The sequence below is a fragment of the Astatotilapia calliptera genome, chromosome 14, assembly GCF_900246225.1.
Source record: "Astatotilapia calliptera chromosome 14, fAstCal1.2, whole genome shotgun sequence".
In the NCBI taxonomy this organism is placed as follows: domain Eukaryota; kingdom Metazoa; phylum Chordata; class Actinopteri; order Cichliformes; family Cichlidae; genus Astatotilapia; species Astatotilapia calliptera.
Window position 1 is genome coordinate 4933849 of NC_039315.1, and position 17835 is coordinate 4951683.

General features: G+C 41.7%; 1 protein-coding gene across 7 annotated transcripts in view; it reads right to left on the reverse strand.

Moving 5' to 3' along the window:
* The window catches only part of sptbn4b (spectrin, beta, non-erythrocytic 4b), a 119387-nt gene that overhangs the window by 62208 nt on the left and 39344 nt on the right, over positions 1-17835 (reverse strand). For 6 of the 7 annotated variants that reach the window (XM_026191936.1, XM_026191934.1, XM_026191933.1 and 3 more), the window contains exons 5-18: positions 13133-13224; positions 12906-12986; positions 12585-12700; positions 11733-11845; positions 11266-11453; positions 9519-9636; positions 9267-9425; positions 8874-9176; positions 8495-8645; positions 8201-8337; positions 7744-7893; positions 6914-7282; positions 6577-6791; positions 6275-6412 (exon numbers count right to left, since the gene is read on the reverse strand). In XM_026191936.1, the coding sequence (XP_026047721.1) occupies positions 6275-6412; positions 6577-6791; positions 6914-7282; positions 7744-7893; positions 8201-8337; positions 8495-8645; positions 8874-9176; positions 9267-9425; positions 9519-9636; positions 11266-11453; positions 11733-11845; positions 12585-12700; positions 12906-12986; positions 13133-13224 (2330 nt within the window). Of the gene's footprint in view, positions 1-6274; positions 6413-6576; positions 6792-6913; positions 7283-7743; positions 7894-8200; positions 8338-8494; positions 8646-8873; positions 9177-9266; positions 9426-9518; positions 9637-11265; positions 11454-11732; positions 11846-12584; positions 12701-12905; positions 12987-13132; positions 13225-14807; positions 15369-17835 lie in introns of those variants that run through there. The other variant, XM_026191939.1, reaches the window with a different exon arrangement.

Below are 17835 nucleotides of genomic sequence, written 5' to 3' on the forward strand. Positions count from 1 at the left end.
GGAAGCAGACAAAAACAACAAGCATGCATGCTACCCCTTGGAGATCCCTAAAAAAGACATCCACCTTGGTCCCTAATGGACATAAATGTCCATTCCCCAAAAAGTGCAATAAAAATCTTATGTATTAATATTTTTTTCCACTTTAAATTGGTCAGTCTTTTAAAACTACTTCTCCCTGAAATATTCATATAAAGTTAATTATATTTTCGTTGTTTTAACCCTTTAAATCCCAGTTGTATTACATGAGCGCCCTGTTTTTTTTTTTTTTTTTAGCCCCAAAAAACAAAAAAACTAAATATTTTCCAAAAAAAACATTTGAAGTAATATTTGATTGTTATTATAATTAGGCCTTTAGATGGGTCAAAGATTGGCACCAAAATTCATTTTGACCTGCCATTATTTTTTTTGCAGGAGCACATTAAAAAAAAAAAAATGCATCCACCTTTAAGCCTATGTCCATTCCCCAAAATGTGCAATAAAAATATTAAATTAATTTTTTTTCACTTTAAATTGGTCAGTCTTTTAAAACTACTTCTCCTTGAAATATTCATGTCAAGTTTTAATTACATTTCGCGGATTTTAACCCTTTATATCCCGGTTTCGTCACATGAGCGCACTGCTTTTTTTGCCCCAAAAAACATAAAACTTGAATATTTTCCAAAAAAAACATTTGAGGTAATATTCAATTGTTATTATAATTAGGCCTTTAGATGGACTAAAGATTGGCGCCAACAGTCATTTCGATCGCCTTTTATTTTTTTTTCAGGACCAGAAAATGGTCTCCAGGCGGCAAATGCTCCTCCTCTAGGCCGAAATAAGTGCATCTTGCCGGGGTAAGTCGCGACGATTACCGGGGCACGATCACCGGGGACCCCTTTTTCCAGCACACACGCCCGATACCACGTGACAACAAATACGTCATTTCCTGTTGACTAAAAAAAAAAAAATGCACCCTCTCATGGTCCTAGGGACCAAAAAATGGTCCCGCCCGGCCGCTGCTGCACGCCGGAGATGAGGCTTCATTTCCGGCAGGTCTGTCCAAGCAGCCGGCTGTTTTCCAGCAGAGGTCAAATGTGAAGCAAGGGCGCCACCCGGTGGACAAATAAAAAAATTACAACTCTAAGGCCTGTAGTCCAAAACGAAACCTAAACTGGAAACCTGACGATCCCTTTGACCGTAATTTTTCTGGCGTGAAAAATAGCGTTTATAATGGGTTTCAATGTGGACATTTTTGTCCAAAGGGACTAAGGTGGATGCATTTCTGTAGCTTAGCCATTTTAGGCTAATTCAATGAATTTACACCACAATTATAAAATATAATTAAAAAGAAAATTCTTTGACAAATTTGGCTATATTCCACTCAACACAGTGAAAATGGTTTAAAATTAAAAATGCAAAAGACAATAAATGTCCCTAAGGACCTCTAAGGGCTACAAACTTTACCCGAGTCATTTAGACAGCCGTTAGCACATGATTCTCCTTATGGGGACCTGCTATGTTTAATATTGTGGCGAGCTCAGACAAGGAGGAGACGGAGGTATCGTTTGGTCTTGCTTCCCGTGAGCTAGCTAGGAAGCACAGCCGTTTATTGACATCTGCAGAAGAACACTGCCGCTAGCTAACTGCTCAGCATGGCAACCGCACAGCAACAACAACAACAACAACACACAGGGCGCCCTCTGACCCCGGAAGGACACACCTTCGCAGCGAGAAGGCGTCACCCGTCACTATGGCAACATAAACAAAACATAACTGTACAAACAGAACCCCGAACAGCCCTGACCCGCTACATAGCCCCCACCTAAGGGGTCAGTCGTCCCCGACGACCCCATTACCCCACACAAAGTCATGCAAATGTCCAGGTGCCTTCTTTTGGCGCACCGGCCGGTCACGACTGGCGGGGGAAAAGTCACTCGGGTCAGAACATGGGGTGCCACCATCATCCCACTTCTGACACCAATGTGGCGAGCTCAGACAACGAGGAGACGGAGGTGTCGTTTGGTCTTGCTTGCCGTTAGCTAGCCAGGGAGCACAGCCGTTTATTGACATCTGCAGAAGAACACTGCCGCTAGCTAACTGCTCAGCGCGGCAACCCCACAGCAACAACAACAACAACACACAGGGCGCCCTCTGACCCCGGAAGGACACACCGTGGCAGCGAGAAGGCGTCACCCGTCACTATGGCAACATAAACAAAACATAACTGTACAAACAGAACCCAGAACAGCCCTGACCCGCTACAATATGCTGCCCAGAAGAAGCGTATAGTATAGCTTTTATTTTGGAAAGAGCCATTTCTCTGTAATAAACTCTCTTTTCCAAAGATGAGTGATTCCTCAATCAGATACAGGGCTCACGAAATCGCTAGCCCGACGTCCTGGGGCTAGCGATTTTTCCAGTCGGGCTACCAAAATCTATCTCTGCCCTGCCCGTCGGGCTATTGTAGGAAGGAAAAATATATGTCAATGCTTTTGCATTCTTTCGGAAATGTAGCTGGGTAATTATGTCATTGGCATCGGTGAGCCACTGTCAATATGTGACATATTGAAATCGCGTTTGAATTTGCGCTTGTTTTTTGCTTTCACTTTGCAATCGCCCGAACTGTGAGAGCGACAGTACTGATTGGTGAGTGATGATAATTTGCGCACCAATTCCTCTGACATCGTCTTATCAATCGTTAGCTTACTATGCAAACATGACAAGTGAAATCTCCCGCAGCAAGCTTAAACATATGAGAGGTTGATCGCGCAGAGAATCGCTGACCTGTGTGTGTGTGTGTGTGTGTGTGTGTGTGTGTGTATATAAAAGTAGCAGGATATATATTTCAGTTCTGCTGAGCCAAATAAGACAGGTCAGGGTGAAGAAGTGACAGCCAAAGAAAAGCTTACCACAAAACGGAAAAGTTATGACAAATCAGACTATAAGGCAAAAAGAAAGTGCAGCTTTATGGTTTCATGGACAAAAGAATTTCTGTGGCTGCAACATGACGAGCTATATAACCGGGGCTGCACATAAGTGGTCCGCAGGTGCGTATTTGCTGTCAAAATAAAAAACGCGCACAAGATATGAAGTTGCAACGCGTGTTTGCATACATAAGATTTTCTGGAGGAGGACAGACATTTGTTTAGAACTCTTAAGGATGTCGAAGAAGCTCCTTTAAGCAATTACTTTGGTGTTCCTCCACCTCCAAACAAATGTCAGAAGGAGTCCGAACCACAAAAGAAGCGCGTATTCTCGGAAAAGTGGATGCAGGAGGTGAGCTGGCTTCAAACAAATGATGAACGCACAGAGATGTGGTGCAGAATGTGCCGTGAAAATCCCACTCTAGCGGACAAAAACACTGCCTTTTATATGGACGCAAACGCGCGTTGCAACTTCTTATCTGGTGCACGTCTTTTATTTTGACAGCGAATGCGCACATGCGGACCACTTATGTGCACCCGTGTAAATAACATAATGTTCTGCCGGGTGTGTTGTTGGTTTTCTCTCGATTTCTGAGTCGACAAGCGCCTTTGTTACTGGGACCAGTCATTTTAAGAAAGGCCCCCATTAGAACCCATGAGAAATGCAAGAAATGCATTATTGCTCAGTCTGCAATATCTTTCCCAGAACAAACACCAATTGCAAATAACATACTAAAAATAAACCTGAAAAATCTGTTTAGAACAGTGTACTATGTTGCAAAGAGTGAACTACCACTGGCACAATTTAGCAGTCTTTGCAAACTTCAAAAAGCAAATGGCCTCGATCTTGGTTCCACTTGTCACTTACCCGTGACTTCAGTGGAAATTTCAAATTCAGGATCTGACACAGACTGATTCATGTCCTACACAGTTCTTACAAGTTCATAGAAATTTCTGTTCAATTAGAATCAAGTATTTGAGTTGATGATTGTAATTTTTATACAATGTTGTAATTTGTTTTTCAACAATTTTTTGATTAATGTTTTGTTTCCTTTACAATATTATACTTTAATGTATAATATTGTAAAGGAAACAAAACATCAATCAAAAAATTGCTCTCTTTTTTATTCGGGCTACTTATATTTATTTTGGGCTACCAAAAACTGAAGAGTCCCTGCCCGAAGGGCTACCAGGGATTTTGAAATTTTGAGAGCCCTGAGATATATTTATTTTTTTAATTACTTTTGTTTCAGCAACATTAAATTTAAAAACTGTACTTTTGAGTTAAAGTATATATTTATAATTTTAATAAATGACAAATTAAAAAGGCATGAACATTTTTTTTTTGTATCGAAAAAATATCGAACCGTGACACCAAAGTATCGAACCGAACCGTGAATTTTGTGTATCGTTGCACCCCTAGTAATTATGTTGTAGTTATAATAACCTGACTGAAAATTAGGTCACTAATACTGCTTTGATTCTGCCATGGTCTTATTTTTTTCCTCCTTCTTTCAGCTGCTCCTTTTATTGTTCATCCCAGTGGATCATCTGCTATGCTATCCCTAGCAATCTCCTCTCAAACCAAATCCCTTCATGTCCTCCTTCACTGCATCCACGAATCTCCTCTGAGATCCTCCTATTCCTCCTGTCTGGCAACTCCACCTCCAACATCCTCTCTCCCTCTGATGTACTCATTTCTAATCCCGTCCATCCTGGTCAATCTCAGTGAAAATCCTGATATCTTTAATTCTGCCACGTCTAGCTTAGCCTCCTGTCTTTTAGTCAGTGCTACCATCCCCAAACCTTACACCGTAGCAGGTCTGTAAACCTTCCCTTTCCCTCTATCCTCCTGTCACAAATCACCCCTGACACACGTCTCCACCCACTCCACCCTGCCTGCACGCTGTTCGTCACCTGCATTGGCTGTTGTGTTGGATAGTTGACCTCAGGTGTTTAAACCTTACTACCTCTACTAAAACTAAATTAAAACAGGTATTGTGACGTGTTTTTTAAATACCATATAATCATTTGTAGTAGTGGTGGTAGTATTTATAAAATGTTATTAGCAAGTGTTAAATGTATGTTATGTTAAATATCAGTACTCTTGCTGACTCTTGTTTGGCTTTTTAACAATTTATAGATATATACCAAACTGTAGATATTACATCAGGAATCGTTTTGAAAGACAGAGGGAGTAAAACTGAGTGAGCTGTAAGCACGATAAACGTCAGGAGATTAGACAACCGTGTGCTTTAGAGAGAGAAATACACCTTGAATTTTCCCTCCTACTGTTATAGACTGATGTTCTTTGTGCCACTTAAGCTGGGTAGAGTCGCACTGTGTTTAATATCATCAAATTAAGTTAATATATTATGCATTTAGGCTTTTACTACTGGAACACAATTCTATTAACCAATACAAGTGAAGGCGGTGAATAAATATGACTGCTTGTATGTTTGTTTTTGAATTTGGGACTCTTGGCCAGCCCCGTCTTAAATGAGGAAGCCAACACAGATGGTCACCCCAAGACCGACTCTCCACGTGCCAAGGTCACCGGACTCACGAACACCCGGCTGTCATGGACTCTGCTGCCAGACATAACTGGTCAATGAAGCGGGCTGAGACATTTAAGCAAAAAAACAAAAACACAATCCTATCTCAGGATCTACGTGGACAGAGATCGGAGGGAGGATGGCTCCAAGTTGCTACGATGTAAGAGCTGCATGTCGCATAATTACGATGAGAAGGCAGGTTCAACTCCCAAAGACGGCAATTTAAAAAAAGCTGTTAACAAACCCCACAACAATTCACACTCTTGGTGTTTCTCTTCTTTCCCTGTGTGTCAGCTGACTTCCCTCCACCTTCCTCTCCACCCACCTACTACGCCCCTCCTCCTGCCTCTGGTAAAATCAGTAAAATCAAGTCATTTTTCAACAGAGAGCAATCAGTTCGCAAGCTGCTCTCCACAAACATGTTTACGCTGTTAGAGCTCATTTTCTGAAGTTTGAACCTTTACTAATAAATATTGTTTGTCACATATGGCAGTGCTACAGTACTACCATGTATGTTATGTACTACAGCGCTGTACTTTGGTAACTGGGGCTGATTTAAATAATGTAACTTTGACCTTATTCCACTCAATCACATTTTATCTTATTTTTAAACGTTGTACTCTCAATGCCTTAGCAATGAAATTGTACACAGAGAAGTCACAGCACTCCAATCCAACCAACCAACAGCCGACACAGGAACTATATTAACTATATTACTAATATAAGGTTCATCTGTGAGTTGGTAGGCACATCTATTTGTTACTGTGGTAAATGATGCAGCTGTTATCACTTCGATTGTTGCTTTTGTTTCAGTACCTAGAGTTGAGGTGGTCCTGACAACCTCTGACCTCTGTAGAAGATGGATGACCTCCATCCAGGAGCTGCTGAACTATCTGATTAACATCCAGGATCCTTCCCATCAGGCTGTTCATCTCCTGGTCCAGGCTCTCAAATCTGCAACATGAGGGTTGTAGTTTTGAACTGCAAAAGTTGGACCAATTCTTGGTAACAGTTTAGACAACAAGACAGACACTGACCACCCAGCTAAGCTTTGGTAGGCCTGAGATGGTAAAGCCAACTGCCTTTAGCCATTCTGTCCTCCTTCCCCTCCTCCTCACCTGTGTGCCACGACATCCACATCCTCCAGTTTTTCTGGGATCTCCATCCTTTCCAGCCACTGCTCCTTCTCGTCAATCCACAGCTCGCAGGCGTTGACCTCGCTGAACATGCGGTACACAGCGAGGGCGTCGTGAAGCCACTGCTGTCTGAGCACTGCGATTTCAGCAACCTCTGTGTACAGCTGCTCCACCTCTCCCATACGAACCTGCACCTCCTGCAGAGAGGAGGATGGAAGAGGAGACAGGACGAGATGGTCGGACAAAAAGTTTATTAAATAATAAAGACATGGGAAGTGAAACATCCTTTTTTTTGTTTGATTGTTGCGCCCGTACCCACCTCCTGTTCACGGTACCGCAGGGGCAGCGCCACCATGTGTTTGCGCAGTGCCACTACATGCAAACGATGTTTGTCAATGGCTTCACTGACCCCTCTGTGTTTCTTTAGCAGCGATTGAGTGGAGTACTCATCGTGTCCAAAGTCTTCACTGGACACCAGGCGGTAAGCGTCCTGCAGCCAGGCCACGACGTCGTCCGTCTCTGTGGAGAACTGGAAGAAGTTGAGCGCCTCCTGCAGGTGGCTGAGATGCTGCGCAGCCTGGTCCTCCAGCCTCTTCCACTCGCCTTTAACCTCCATGATGCGCTCCTGGATCCCCGCTGTGCCAAAGCTCTTCTCACTCAGAATCTGCTTCCCTCGCTTCATGGTGTTCTGGATAGGAGGAAAGATATATTTGACTCATTTGAAAAATGGCCACTTCTGGCTTGAGAAAACGCTTGATTTGTATGTGGCTGAAAAACAAATAAACCCTAAAGACCAAGAGACCTGGAGACCCTAGATCTAACATATTCATATTGTTCTCTTTCTTGTTTTCATTAAAAAGACCACCTGGTGCTTCAAAGTAAAGTTAACAAAACAAGGAGAACATGAAATTAATATCAACCAATAGCATATAAAAGCTATTGGCTGATATAGCTTTTAATGTGGGCCAGCAGATACATCCTCAAAACGTGAACTCCAAATGTTCTGTTAGGAGAAGTTGGATGGGTCTTTTTTAGATGAACTAAAAGAAATGTATAAATGTAAATGCATAAATTTACTGAAGTCTGTGAAGTTTGGAGAAAAACTCTTACAGCAGTACATTTACCAGGTGCAGAATTGAAAACACGCACCTGCAGCAGTGAGCGGTGAGCCAGCAGTTCCCCAGCCAGAGTCTTGTGCTGTTGCAGTAACCTCAGCACACTGCTCAGGTCCTTCCCGTAGCCCTGAGCTCCCAGGATGGAGCTTTTCTCTCTGATCCAGGCCTCCGACTCTTCCAGCTCCTAATAGGACAAAAGACAAGTTTTAAAGCAGGACAATATTTGTAATGGAAAACTGAACAGGTTTAATGATTGGGTGGGGCGATTGGTGGTGCCTGGCCTGAATCCAGGGTGGGGTCTTTCTGTGTGGAGTTTGCATACTGTCGCCATGTCTGTGTGGGGACTCCTGGTTGCTCCCATAGACATGCATGGGGCATAAAAAATGTTCAAAGCTTTCTGAAGCATCCAAGCTCCTCAGATACTGGCTCCTAGGAATAATCCCGGCAAGTTAATCCCGCCATTTTCCCCACAGCCTGCTGACCCATCTCACCTGAAAGAAGGCCCACAGTTTCCTTGACTCCTCGAGCTCAGCACGTCTTTTAGTTGCCAGGTGTTTCAGCTCCTCCAGACAGGAAGAGACATGGTTGACACGGTTACAGATCACCTGTGGGTCACATGGTTGGTAACCTGTAAAAATGAGACGGCATTAAATTTATTAGAACCGTGAGTCAGACACAGGATATCAACCTACTCACACCAAGCCTTAAATACCAATTTTCCAATCATTGCTAAAGACAAATAAAACACTTTCACTGCAACACAATGTGTGTGTACATGCGTGTACCCTCTATTGTGGTGAACTTGAGTGCAGCAGTGTTGAGCGTCTCTACTCTCTCAGCCTGCACAGTAATATCGGCCTCCTGCAGGCCGTGCTTCTGCAGCAGGTCGTCCACCTCTAGTAGATGTTTCCCAAAGTCCCTCGAGAGCAGCTGGACCTGAAAGGAATGAAGCAACGGGAGGGAAGAAAGGCGAGAGAAATTAATGGAAGAAGAAATGATGAAACCAGGGGTTTCAATAATAAATTTTGATATCTGTGTTTATATACACACATGAAAAATCTGAAGTGTATGTAGGACTCTAGTTACAGAGTTTCTTTTGACCCCAGTACTCGTATTTTAGGTGTAGTGTCCTTTTCATTTTACGTCTCTCACGCTCTCTAGTACCTGCATGTCCTCCATCCAGTCAATCATGTACACCATGTCCTGGAAGGTCTTCTGCAAGGCCAGATTCTTCTCCAGCCGGGTCCTTCTCCCAGCCACCAGCTCCTTCAGCAGACTCCACTGGCCCAGGATATTCTCTTTACGTGCCAAGATACGCCGGATATCGTAGTATCCTTCCACCTCCATCTCTGCTGCGAGTTCCACAACCACGCCAATTCTTTCCTCGTATGAGGCTATGTCTGCCTCGATGGCTTCGTGCTTCTTCATCGCTGCCTCGACTGCTGGTAGGTCATAGCCAAAATTGTCCTGAAGTCGAAGGGGAAAACAAAGAAAGTCGTGATCTTAGATTTAATGAAACAAGTACCAGTAATACACTGAGACATTTGTCCCCCCTACCTGCGATACGAGTCTCTGATTCTCATTGAGCCAGGCTTGCCTCATGGTGGTTTTGTGGTCAAAGCGCTGAGCCAACAGCTCAAGCTTCTCCTGGCGAATCAGCTCCTTCCGTAAAGCTACACCTCTCTCGTGCTCTGCCTTCTCCAATCTCTCCCAGGCCTAGAAGATGAATGACAAACTGATTAACAGTGTTGGAGAAAGGATTAAATGTTGTATATAAAATATAAACAACACAGCTTATGGGTGTATGACCTTGTTAATGTCTGAGATGAGCTTCCCATCATTAGGCACATAGGGTTTCTGGTTATTGGCTCTGAGTTTGCTTTGGATGGTGAAGAGAAGGACCTCGAGATTACCCTTCTCCTGAAACCTGGATGAGAAGCAGGAAGCTTTAGTTGGTGGGTCAGTGTCACAGTATCGCAGTCATCTCAGCAAAAAATCACTCAAACAGCACGAAAGCTTGTTGACAGACGTGTTTCTGTCTGTTGTCCAGGGTTGTGCTCATTAATTACTCACAGAGAGTCTACATTTAGTCTGAGAACAGTCTTCTATTAAAATATCCACTAATATGTATGCACATCTGCTTATGTGCCAGTTTCACAAGTCAACAGCTGGCTGTGAGCTGCTTAAGTCACCCAGAGCCTAACAAGGCCTATTGTATCATAGCAAGAGTGTGTGTGTGTGTGTGTGTGTGTGTGTGTGTGTGTGTGTGTGTGTGTGTGTGTGTGTGTGTGTGTGTGTGTGTGTGTGTGTGTGTGTCTGCGTCTGCTCTGTGGGTATCATTGCTGCTGACAGTACACTCTGAGGTGTCATGAGTCTAGTACTCTACACTTTAGTAGGAGTCACATAAAATTACACTACACAGCTACACACATACACAGCAATCTTATTTTTCTCTAATAGGGTGAAACATAAAACGTATATGGTATAAGCACAACAGTATATTTTTCACAAGACTGGCATAAATTAAATGCATTAATTACATTAATAAATAATAAATTACTTAGTAAAGCAGATATAAGCAACTAATTCTGACACTTGAGAAGCTGTAGATTAAGTGTTTTGAATCACAGCTGGTCACACCAGGTTACTGGTAGCGGTCACAAACCGAAGCTTATTTTACTATATGTGATGTGGTACAGTGGTCAGTCGTTTATCATGGGAGTTATGTTCCAAAAATAGGTGATAGATGAGTAGCAAAGTAGCCAACTTTATTTTTTCCAATTATTATAGATGTTTTAAGACCGTAAAACCCCTCACTACACGCTTTATACACTTTTCTCAGACAGGCATGAACATTTTCACAATTTTCTCTCTTGTTTAAACACTCTCAAAGTTCAAACCTTTTTTTTCTACAAAGTGCAGTATTATAGAATGAAACCAAAGGCTACCGTAGTTGTCTTTGATGGCGCAAAACGTTTCGTCGACATTGTTGCGTTTGTTGGGAGAAACCTTACAAACATACAGTAAAGCACTTCAGAGTCACACTGCTAGCGATCAAAGATTTATGTAAATTTGACAAGTTGAACACATTCTGTACTGTACAGGAGACACGGCACCAGATTGATTGACAATGGTCTACAGCCAATCAGGACGCAGAACACAATGCGCTGTTAAAAAATAAATAAATTTAAAAAAACATGCAAGATTGCACCCAAAAAATCAGTGAAACAGCGAGGCTGCGAAAAGTGAACCGCGTTATAGCAAGCGACCACTGTATTACATATTTACATAATTAGTTGGTGTTGTTCCTCCAGCTGCTTCTTTTTAGTATCACTTTGTTTTCCAGCTTGAAGTTGGCCCCAAGGTTTTGGAGATGCTTTGCTGTCGTCAAATTCTTCCAATTATACCGTTTCTTATGAGTTTAAGACATTTGCAAATCAAATCAAACGTTTTACACAGCGTCACAACTTTTTTGAAATTGGGTTTGTACATGTGGTGTTAAAAAAAAATGACAAAATATGTTAATCTGGTATTTTTAAAGAATCATCAAACTTACTTTATGGGCTTCTCTATAGTGCAGTAGGTGGTGAAAGCCTGCAGCTGCTGCTGAACTCCGGTCAGCGAGTTGGCAAACTTCTGGTTGCTGATGACCGCGATGGTCTTCTCTATCCACTCGAGGAGCTCAGATGCCAGAGCGTCATAGCGGTTAACAATCTTCTCTGCCTCAATGCAGTTGTCTAGCACCTGGTTCAGAGAGAAGAAAGTTGCAAGGAGATTCTGAGAGCAAGATTGAGGTATGAGGCTAACAAAAAAAGGCAGGAATAACCAAGAAACCCTTTAAGAATCATAATATTTAAATCCCTCTAAGGTCTGCACGTGCTAGTAAAGTGATATTACAGTGATATTATTTGTTTCAGACTGCCTGCCCTTCATGTTTTAAAGCAATAGTGGCTCATTGATCTCCTCTCTGATGCTGTCAGTATGCAGGTTTTGTAGGCATATTTGGGAGAGCATGTGCGTTACCTTGCCAACGCGCTTCCCCTCCACAATAAGAGCCTTCATCTTAGAGAAGTAGTGGTAATAGGAAACCACGTATGTAATGATGGACTTTTCATCTGGGTTCTCGGTGTTCACATCTGCACAGGAGGGAGGTGATAGAAACGGAAAGATAGAAGAGTTAGCATCACCTTTAAGACCAGCACTCCTTCCTCTTAACATACAAGGATCTGATTGTTTCTAGTATAGATCAGCACCACGGTCACTCGTCCATAAGATTTGAGAGTCTGAGTAAGTCTGAGTAATGGCTCAAGTCTTATTAATACATCAGATCTGTGCATGTCTCTCCTGCATAATTCTGAGTTCACTGTAAGACGTGACTGAAAACAATGTGTGGGAAAAAACATGCTTTCAGCTGCCATCTCATGGCCTCACCCTTCCACACAACTCACAGAAGGGAAAAAAAAAAGCTACATACGTTTAAAAAGCTTTTTTATTGCACACTTGGACAAAGTCTGAGCACATTTTCAGCGCCCACACATTTTAGAAGAGTTAAACATTTTAAACTTCCCTTACATAGCCTTTATCCTTGTCTTTTTAATCCATCATAAAAAGATTATAATGGAATGAGTATATGCATTGGCCTTTCTGGTAAAAATTGAATGTTAGTTCTAGTTTTGGGTACTGTTACATGCTTTATGTTTTAAAATCAGTTAACTTATAATGTTTGAAAGAAGCTGTGAGAACCTTTGAAGCGTGAGTTAATCTCACGTCTCCCATTTCTGTGAAAAAGAAAAATGTTGTCTATCTTACTGAGTGCAGCAGGTTTTGCACTGTTTTGGATATTGCAGCATGGAGTGTGGTTTGCATGACTCTCACCCTCAGGGTCCAGGAGTTTCGTGAGGCCCAGGTGCTGCTCAGCGATGTTAAAGGCTTGCTGCAGGTTGTGGGTTGCATTGGATCGTGTCAGCTTGTGGAACTCTATTAGATCAGGTCTGGAGGGCACAACATGAAAAAACAAAAATTTGTGTATGGTTGTGATTTTAAAATTTCATGTCAGTCACACCCGCTTCTCCGTGTTTGTTTAAATGTGTGTGTGAATATTTTTCGTCTTTTTGTTGGTAACGTGTTTGCATCTAAAAAAAGGACTAAAAACACATACTAACAGTGCTGGTTCTATGCTGTGTACGTGTGTCCTACCTGTGTCTATGTATTAGGGCGTTGAAGGCAAGGCCGTCCCTCCAGCAGGTGGTGAAGTTCTGGATGTTGACCTCAGAGTACCTGCGACATGGAGAAATGCTTTCTAATCTTAAAGAGCTCCAAATTACTCTCACTACATTCTGACTAGATATACAGTATAACACCTAAATGATCATGAAATCTGCAGTTTGAGCTTCTAGTTTCTGTGTTTTTATTTCACTGCTCACCCTGCAGTCTTCATCTGGCACCAAAGCAGCAGCGCATCCTTGGCAGAGCGGGTTTCTCTGTTGTCCTCCGTCTCTATTTTGATCACCTGGATCTGAACAAGAAGAAGACGAACCAAGAGTTTAGTGTTTTCTGTCTGTCCCAGAGACTCATATAAACACGCTGCTGCTTCATTTTTGGAAGTATAGGTTCACCTTAAAGACTCCACGTCCTTAATTTTCTCTTACATGTGCACAGTTGTAATGGTGCATTCTCATATTAAACATGGCCAAAGTTTTCCTATGATGGAAACACTCAGGTCTCTGACAAATGCAGTAATCAGGATATCAGAAGCAGAAAAAAGCAGGTTCAAAGTGATGACAGCCCTGAAGGAGAAGAGCTACAACAGTTTGCCTCACACAGATCTGACAGAGTGCACCAAGGCCCAGTACAAGAATCGTGCAAAGCTACTCTAGCAAAGCCTCACTGAATATTTGTTGCTGTGTTCTGGAGTAGTTCAGTGGGTTGAGCAAGAAATCTATATGCCAAAATACCAGTGCAGGGGCCCAGGTTCAATTCTGCTCCAGGCCATTTTATGTGCATTAACCCTTCTGCACTCTCTTCCTGTCATAGCAAAAAAAAATACTTCAAACAAATCAGTGCCAGAATTAAGCAAAATGGATTCACTTTAATAAAAGTAAATCAAGCTGTAAACAATCAAAAATGCTTCTGAGTGGCCACCAGTTAACCTGATTAAGATAGAGCTGGTTAGCTTATTTCTTGTCCACCTGCAGCTGTACCTCTGATATTTTAAATAAACTTTATGGACACAACTAAGCAGTGAATAAGTAAAATGTGCAAGATGTCAAGTGACAAAGCATGTATGCAAGAAACGAAATGGAGCAAAGGTCTGAGCCCCGACTTTATTCCCGAATGCTGAAAAAGAAACAGCAAAGCAAGAAAAACTACAAGCAAAGGAACAAAGAGAAATATGACATGAGGCGAGGGTTTGGGTGTTAAAAACACACGGCTCTGTGTGCCTCCTGAGGACAACACGCTGGCCGTTACAACGCCTGATGATAGGAGACAGTGACAGCCATTCAACCAATCACATCACAGTGACATGATCCAAGGTAATTGGGGACATGGCACCCTGGAATCAGCTGCTACCCAAGTCATTAGCCGCAACACTGTGCACACACGCACACACACACACACACACACACACACACACGCACACACACACACACACAACCTTTTTTAGTGATTTGTCTGTTGTGATGTAAACTGTGTCTCAATAGTCTGATTTCTTCTCTAAAAAGGTACTAGAAAGTAAGAAAACACTTATTATCTTTAACATTTTATGCTAAAGATAATATGATTTATAAATTCACATTGAATGTATAAAACATTAGAGCCTGACATTAAATATACCTCCAAACTGTGTCAAATATCATCAGTCAATACCTGAATCTGCATATACGGCCTTTTTATGACAGTAAGTTATTATAAAAAAGGTAAAAGATGGTCAATAAGTCTTGGATCAGATACACTGCCAGTGTGTAAGCTAAGCAGAAAAGCACTGCACACAGTACAATGCCACTCAGCCAACCATATACAGCAACACAACTGAAGTGACAGCAAATAATAAGAGTCTGTTATTATTTGCGTATGGCTCTGTAAATACGGTAGCTTTACCTCTTCCTTCGCCTGTCAGTCCTCTCCCTTCTTTACTGCTTTTCCCTCCCTCTCTCTTTCTGCCTGTGTACAGTTACTGCAGTGGTCTGGCTCTACCTGCTGACTGGGCAAAGCAAACTCTCACTTTCACTGCTGGGGAAAAGGCGGAGATGAGGGCAGAAAAAGTGCAAGAGGAAACGATAACTCAAAGCTACCGTGACAACAGAAACCTCAGCTAACCCTGGACCGCTCTCAGGCCTGCTGACGTTACTCTTAGCACCTAAATGTTTGATTAAATCACCTTACTGATGATCTAAAAGGACCTCTGGATTTGAAATCCAAAAACTATTTTGCAACAGAAAAACTCCCAGTGCTACAACTGCTATTTATTCCCTATTTATTTATTTATTTCCTCGCTGTGTCACTTCCTTTCTTCTAATTTCCACATCACAGATTCCTCGTTTCATTCCTACCTCATTTTCCCAGTTAAGTTCACCTGAATACTCCCCAAAAGTTTAAAGTTTAATTAAAGTTTAAACAGAACCTTAATCTTCATCATTTTAATATGAAAATGAAGGATTAAGTTTAGCTTGTTTTCCTTTTTTTCCAAGTTTAAGACTCCATGTGTGTCTGTTTTTCTTATCTTAAAGACACTTGAGTTTAGAAAAGCAAACCTTAAAAGTTCATATTTATTTCCTGCATCTTATTTTGAGGCCACTGATAACGGATGACTTTCTTGGCTTTAAGATAAAAATGAAAATTGAGAAAAGACAGTCAGGAACTTAAAATGTGGGTGAACTCTAAGAAAAGTGTTCTTATTTAAACACGACTAAAAGAAGAGCAATTTTAGAGACATAAATACCGTTTACTTATTACTTTGTAAGTACTGTCAAACTGTTTAATAAATTCATTCATTTTTCATTTTTGCTTCCTGTGAACGTTAAACGTTATTGCTGTGGTTTCTCTGATTTCAGGTTTTTGTCTTTGTTTTGCATTTTTTGCCCCATTGACCTGAAGCAGCTCTTTGTCTGGTTGTCCTACAACTTAAACATGAAGAAGTGTGATAAACTTTACATTATCTTGCAATAACCTTTCTGATTTTATTATTCTAACTGTGACCATAACCATGTGTGAGGTCATCAAGCTCTGAACTTTGATTTCTTCCAAAACGAGATAGTAAAAAAATGTCATGAAACAGTGTGCGATGCTCTTGAGAGCTTTTACTTTGAAAAGACTACAGAGGAATTCAACATAGCCTCTGACTGGATTGTTGTTAGTGAGTTAGGTTGACACATAACTTGTGAGGAAGTGAATCAGACGTACCGTAGCCACTGAGAAAATAACTGTTTCTCTCCTAACATTTTAATTTCAAGTAACATAACAGTTCAATTATTTGCATGCTGTTTTATTTCATTGTTTTATTCATACAGCACTTCATATATTTGTATGCACAGCTGCTCCTGGAAAACGAGGAAGATGTACAAAACAAACCTTTAAAGTCTTTACAAGTTATGATTGTGACTGTATCAAAACTCTTGGACCTAGTTTCTTCAGAAGTGTAGCCCTTTCTTCTGGTTATTGGAGCACAGGTGCTACACCTCAAATATGAAACATGAAGAAATATGTATTTCTAAACCCTGGTTCTCGCCCTGATTTTAATGTGTGTTAATTATTAAGTTCAGGGAACAACCAGCGCTTATTTATCGGAACATCTCTGCTCACCGCTTCCCATCAGCCAGCTATTCTTTCTCTATATGAGTACTTGTCTCATAATTAGACACACACACACACACACACACACACACACACACACACACACACAGCTGAACAACAGTCTTCTGCACTACTCTCCTTTCTCAGCACATGCAAAATTGAGGAGGCCATCGACTGGTGGCTCATGGGAGCAGGAGCACGGGACAACAGCCGAGCTCACGGCTAATGGTGGGAAATCTAGCAGACAGCTAACACTACAGTGGGGCAAAAAAGTATTTAGCCAGCCACCGATTGTGCAAGTTCCCCCACCTAAAATGATGACAGAGGTCAGTAATTTGCACCAGAGGTACACTTCAACTGTGAGAGACAGAATGTGAAAAATAAATCCATGAATCCACATGGTAGGATTTGTAAAGAATTTATTCGTAAAGTAGGGTGGAAAATAAGTATTTGGTCAATAACAAAAATACAACTCAATACTTTGTAACATAACCTTTGTTGGCAATAACAGAGGTCAAACGTTTACTATAGGTCTTTACCAGGTTTGCACACACAGTAGCTGGTATTTTGGCCCATTCCTCCATGCAGATCTTCTCGAGAGCAGTGATGTTTTGGGGCTGTCGCCGAGCAACACGGACTTTCAACTCCCGCCACAGATTTTCTATGGGGTTGAGGTCTGGAGACTGGCTAGGCCACTCCAGGACTTTCAAATGCTTCTTACGGAGCCACTCCTTTGTTGCCCGGGCGGTGTGTTTTGGATCATTGTCATGTTGGAAGACCCAGCCTCGTTTCATCTTCAAAGTTCTCACTGATGGAAGGAGGTTTTGGCTCAAAATCTCACGATACATGACCCCATTCATTCTGTCCTTAACACGGATCAGTCATCCTGTCCCCTTGGCAGAGAAACAGCCCCATAGCATGATGTTTCCACCCCCATGCTTCACAGTAGGTATGGTGTTCTTGGGATGCAACTCAGTATTCTTCTTCCTCCAAACACGACGAGTTGAGTTTATACCAAAAAGTCTACTGAACAAATTAGCTTATAAATATGAGCTAAGTTTTCGTGAAAAATACTTCTCTCTGTGATTTAGCATATGCAACGTTCACATGACCTTCTCATAAGCTTATGCTTCTTCCTGCTCCTTTTTGAACATGAAAGTTATTTGGAGTTGTGGTTGCTCGTTTTCCTTTTGTTTTGCTTTGTTCATTTGTCTCTTTTAATTCTATGTTGTTGTACTTTTTCAACATGTTCAAAATAAAGATTCAGTCAATCAATCAAACCTTGTTGTGTCTGTGGTCTTCACAGCATGGCAAAACAAACAGGACAAGGTAATGA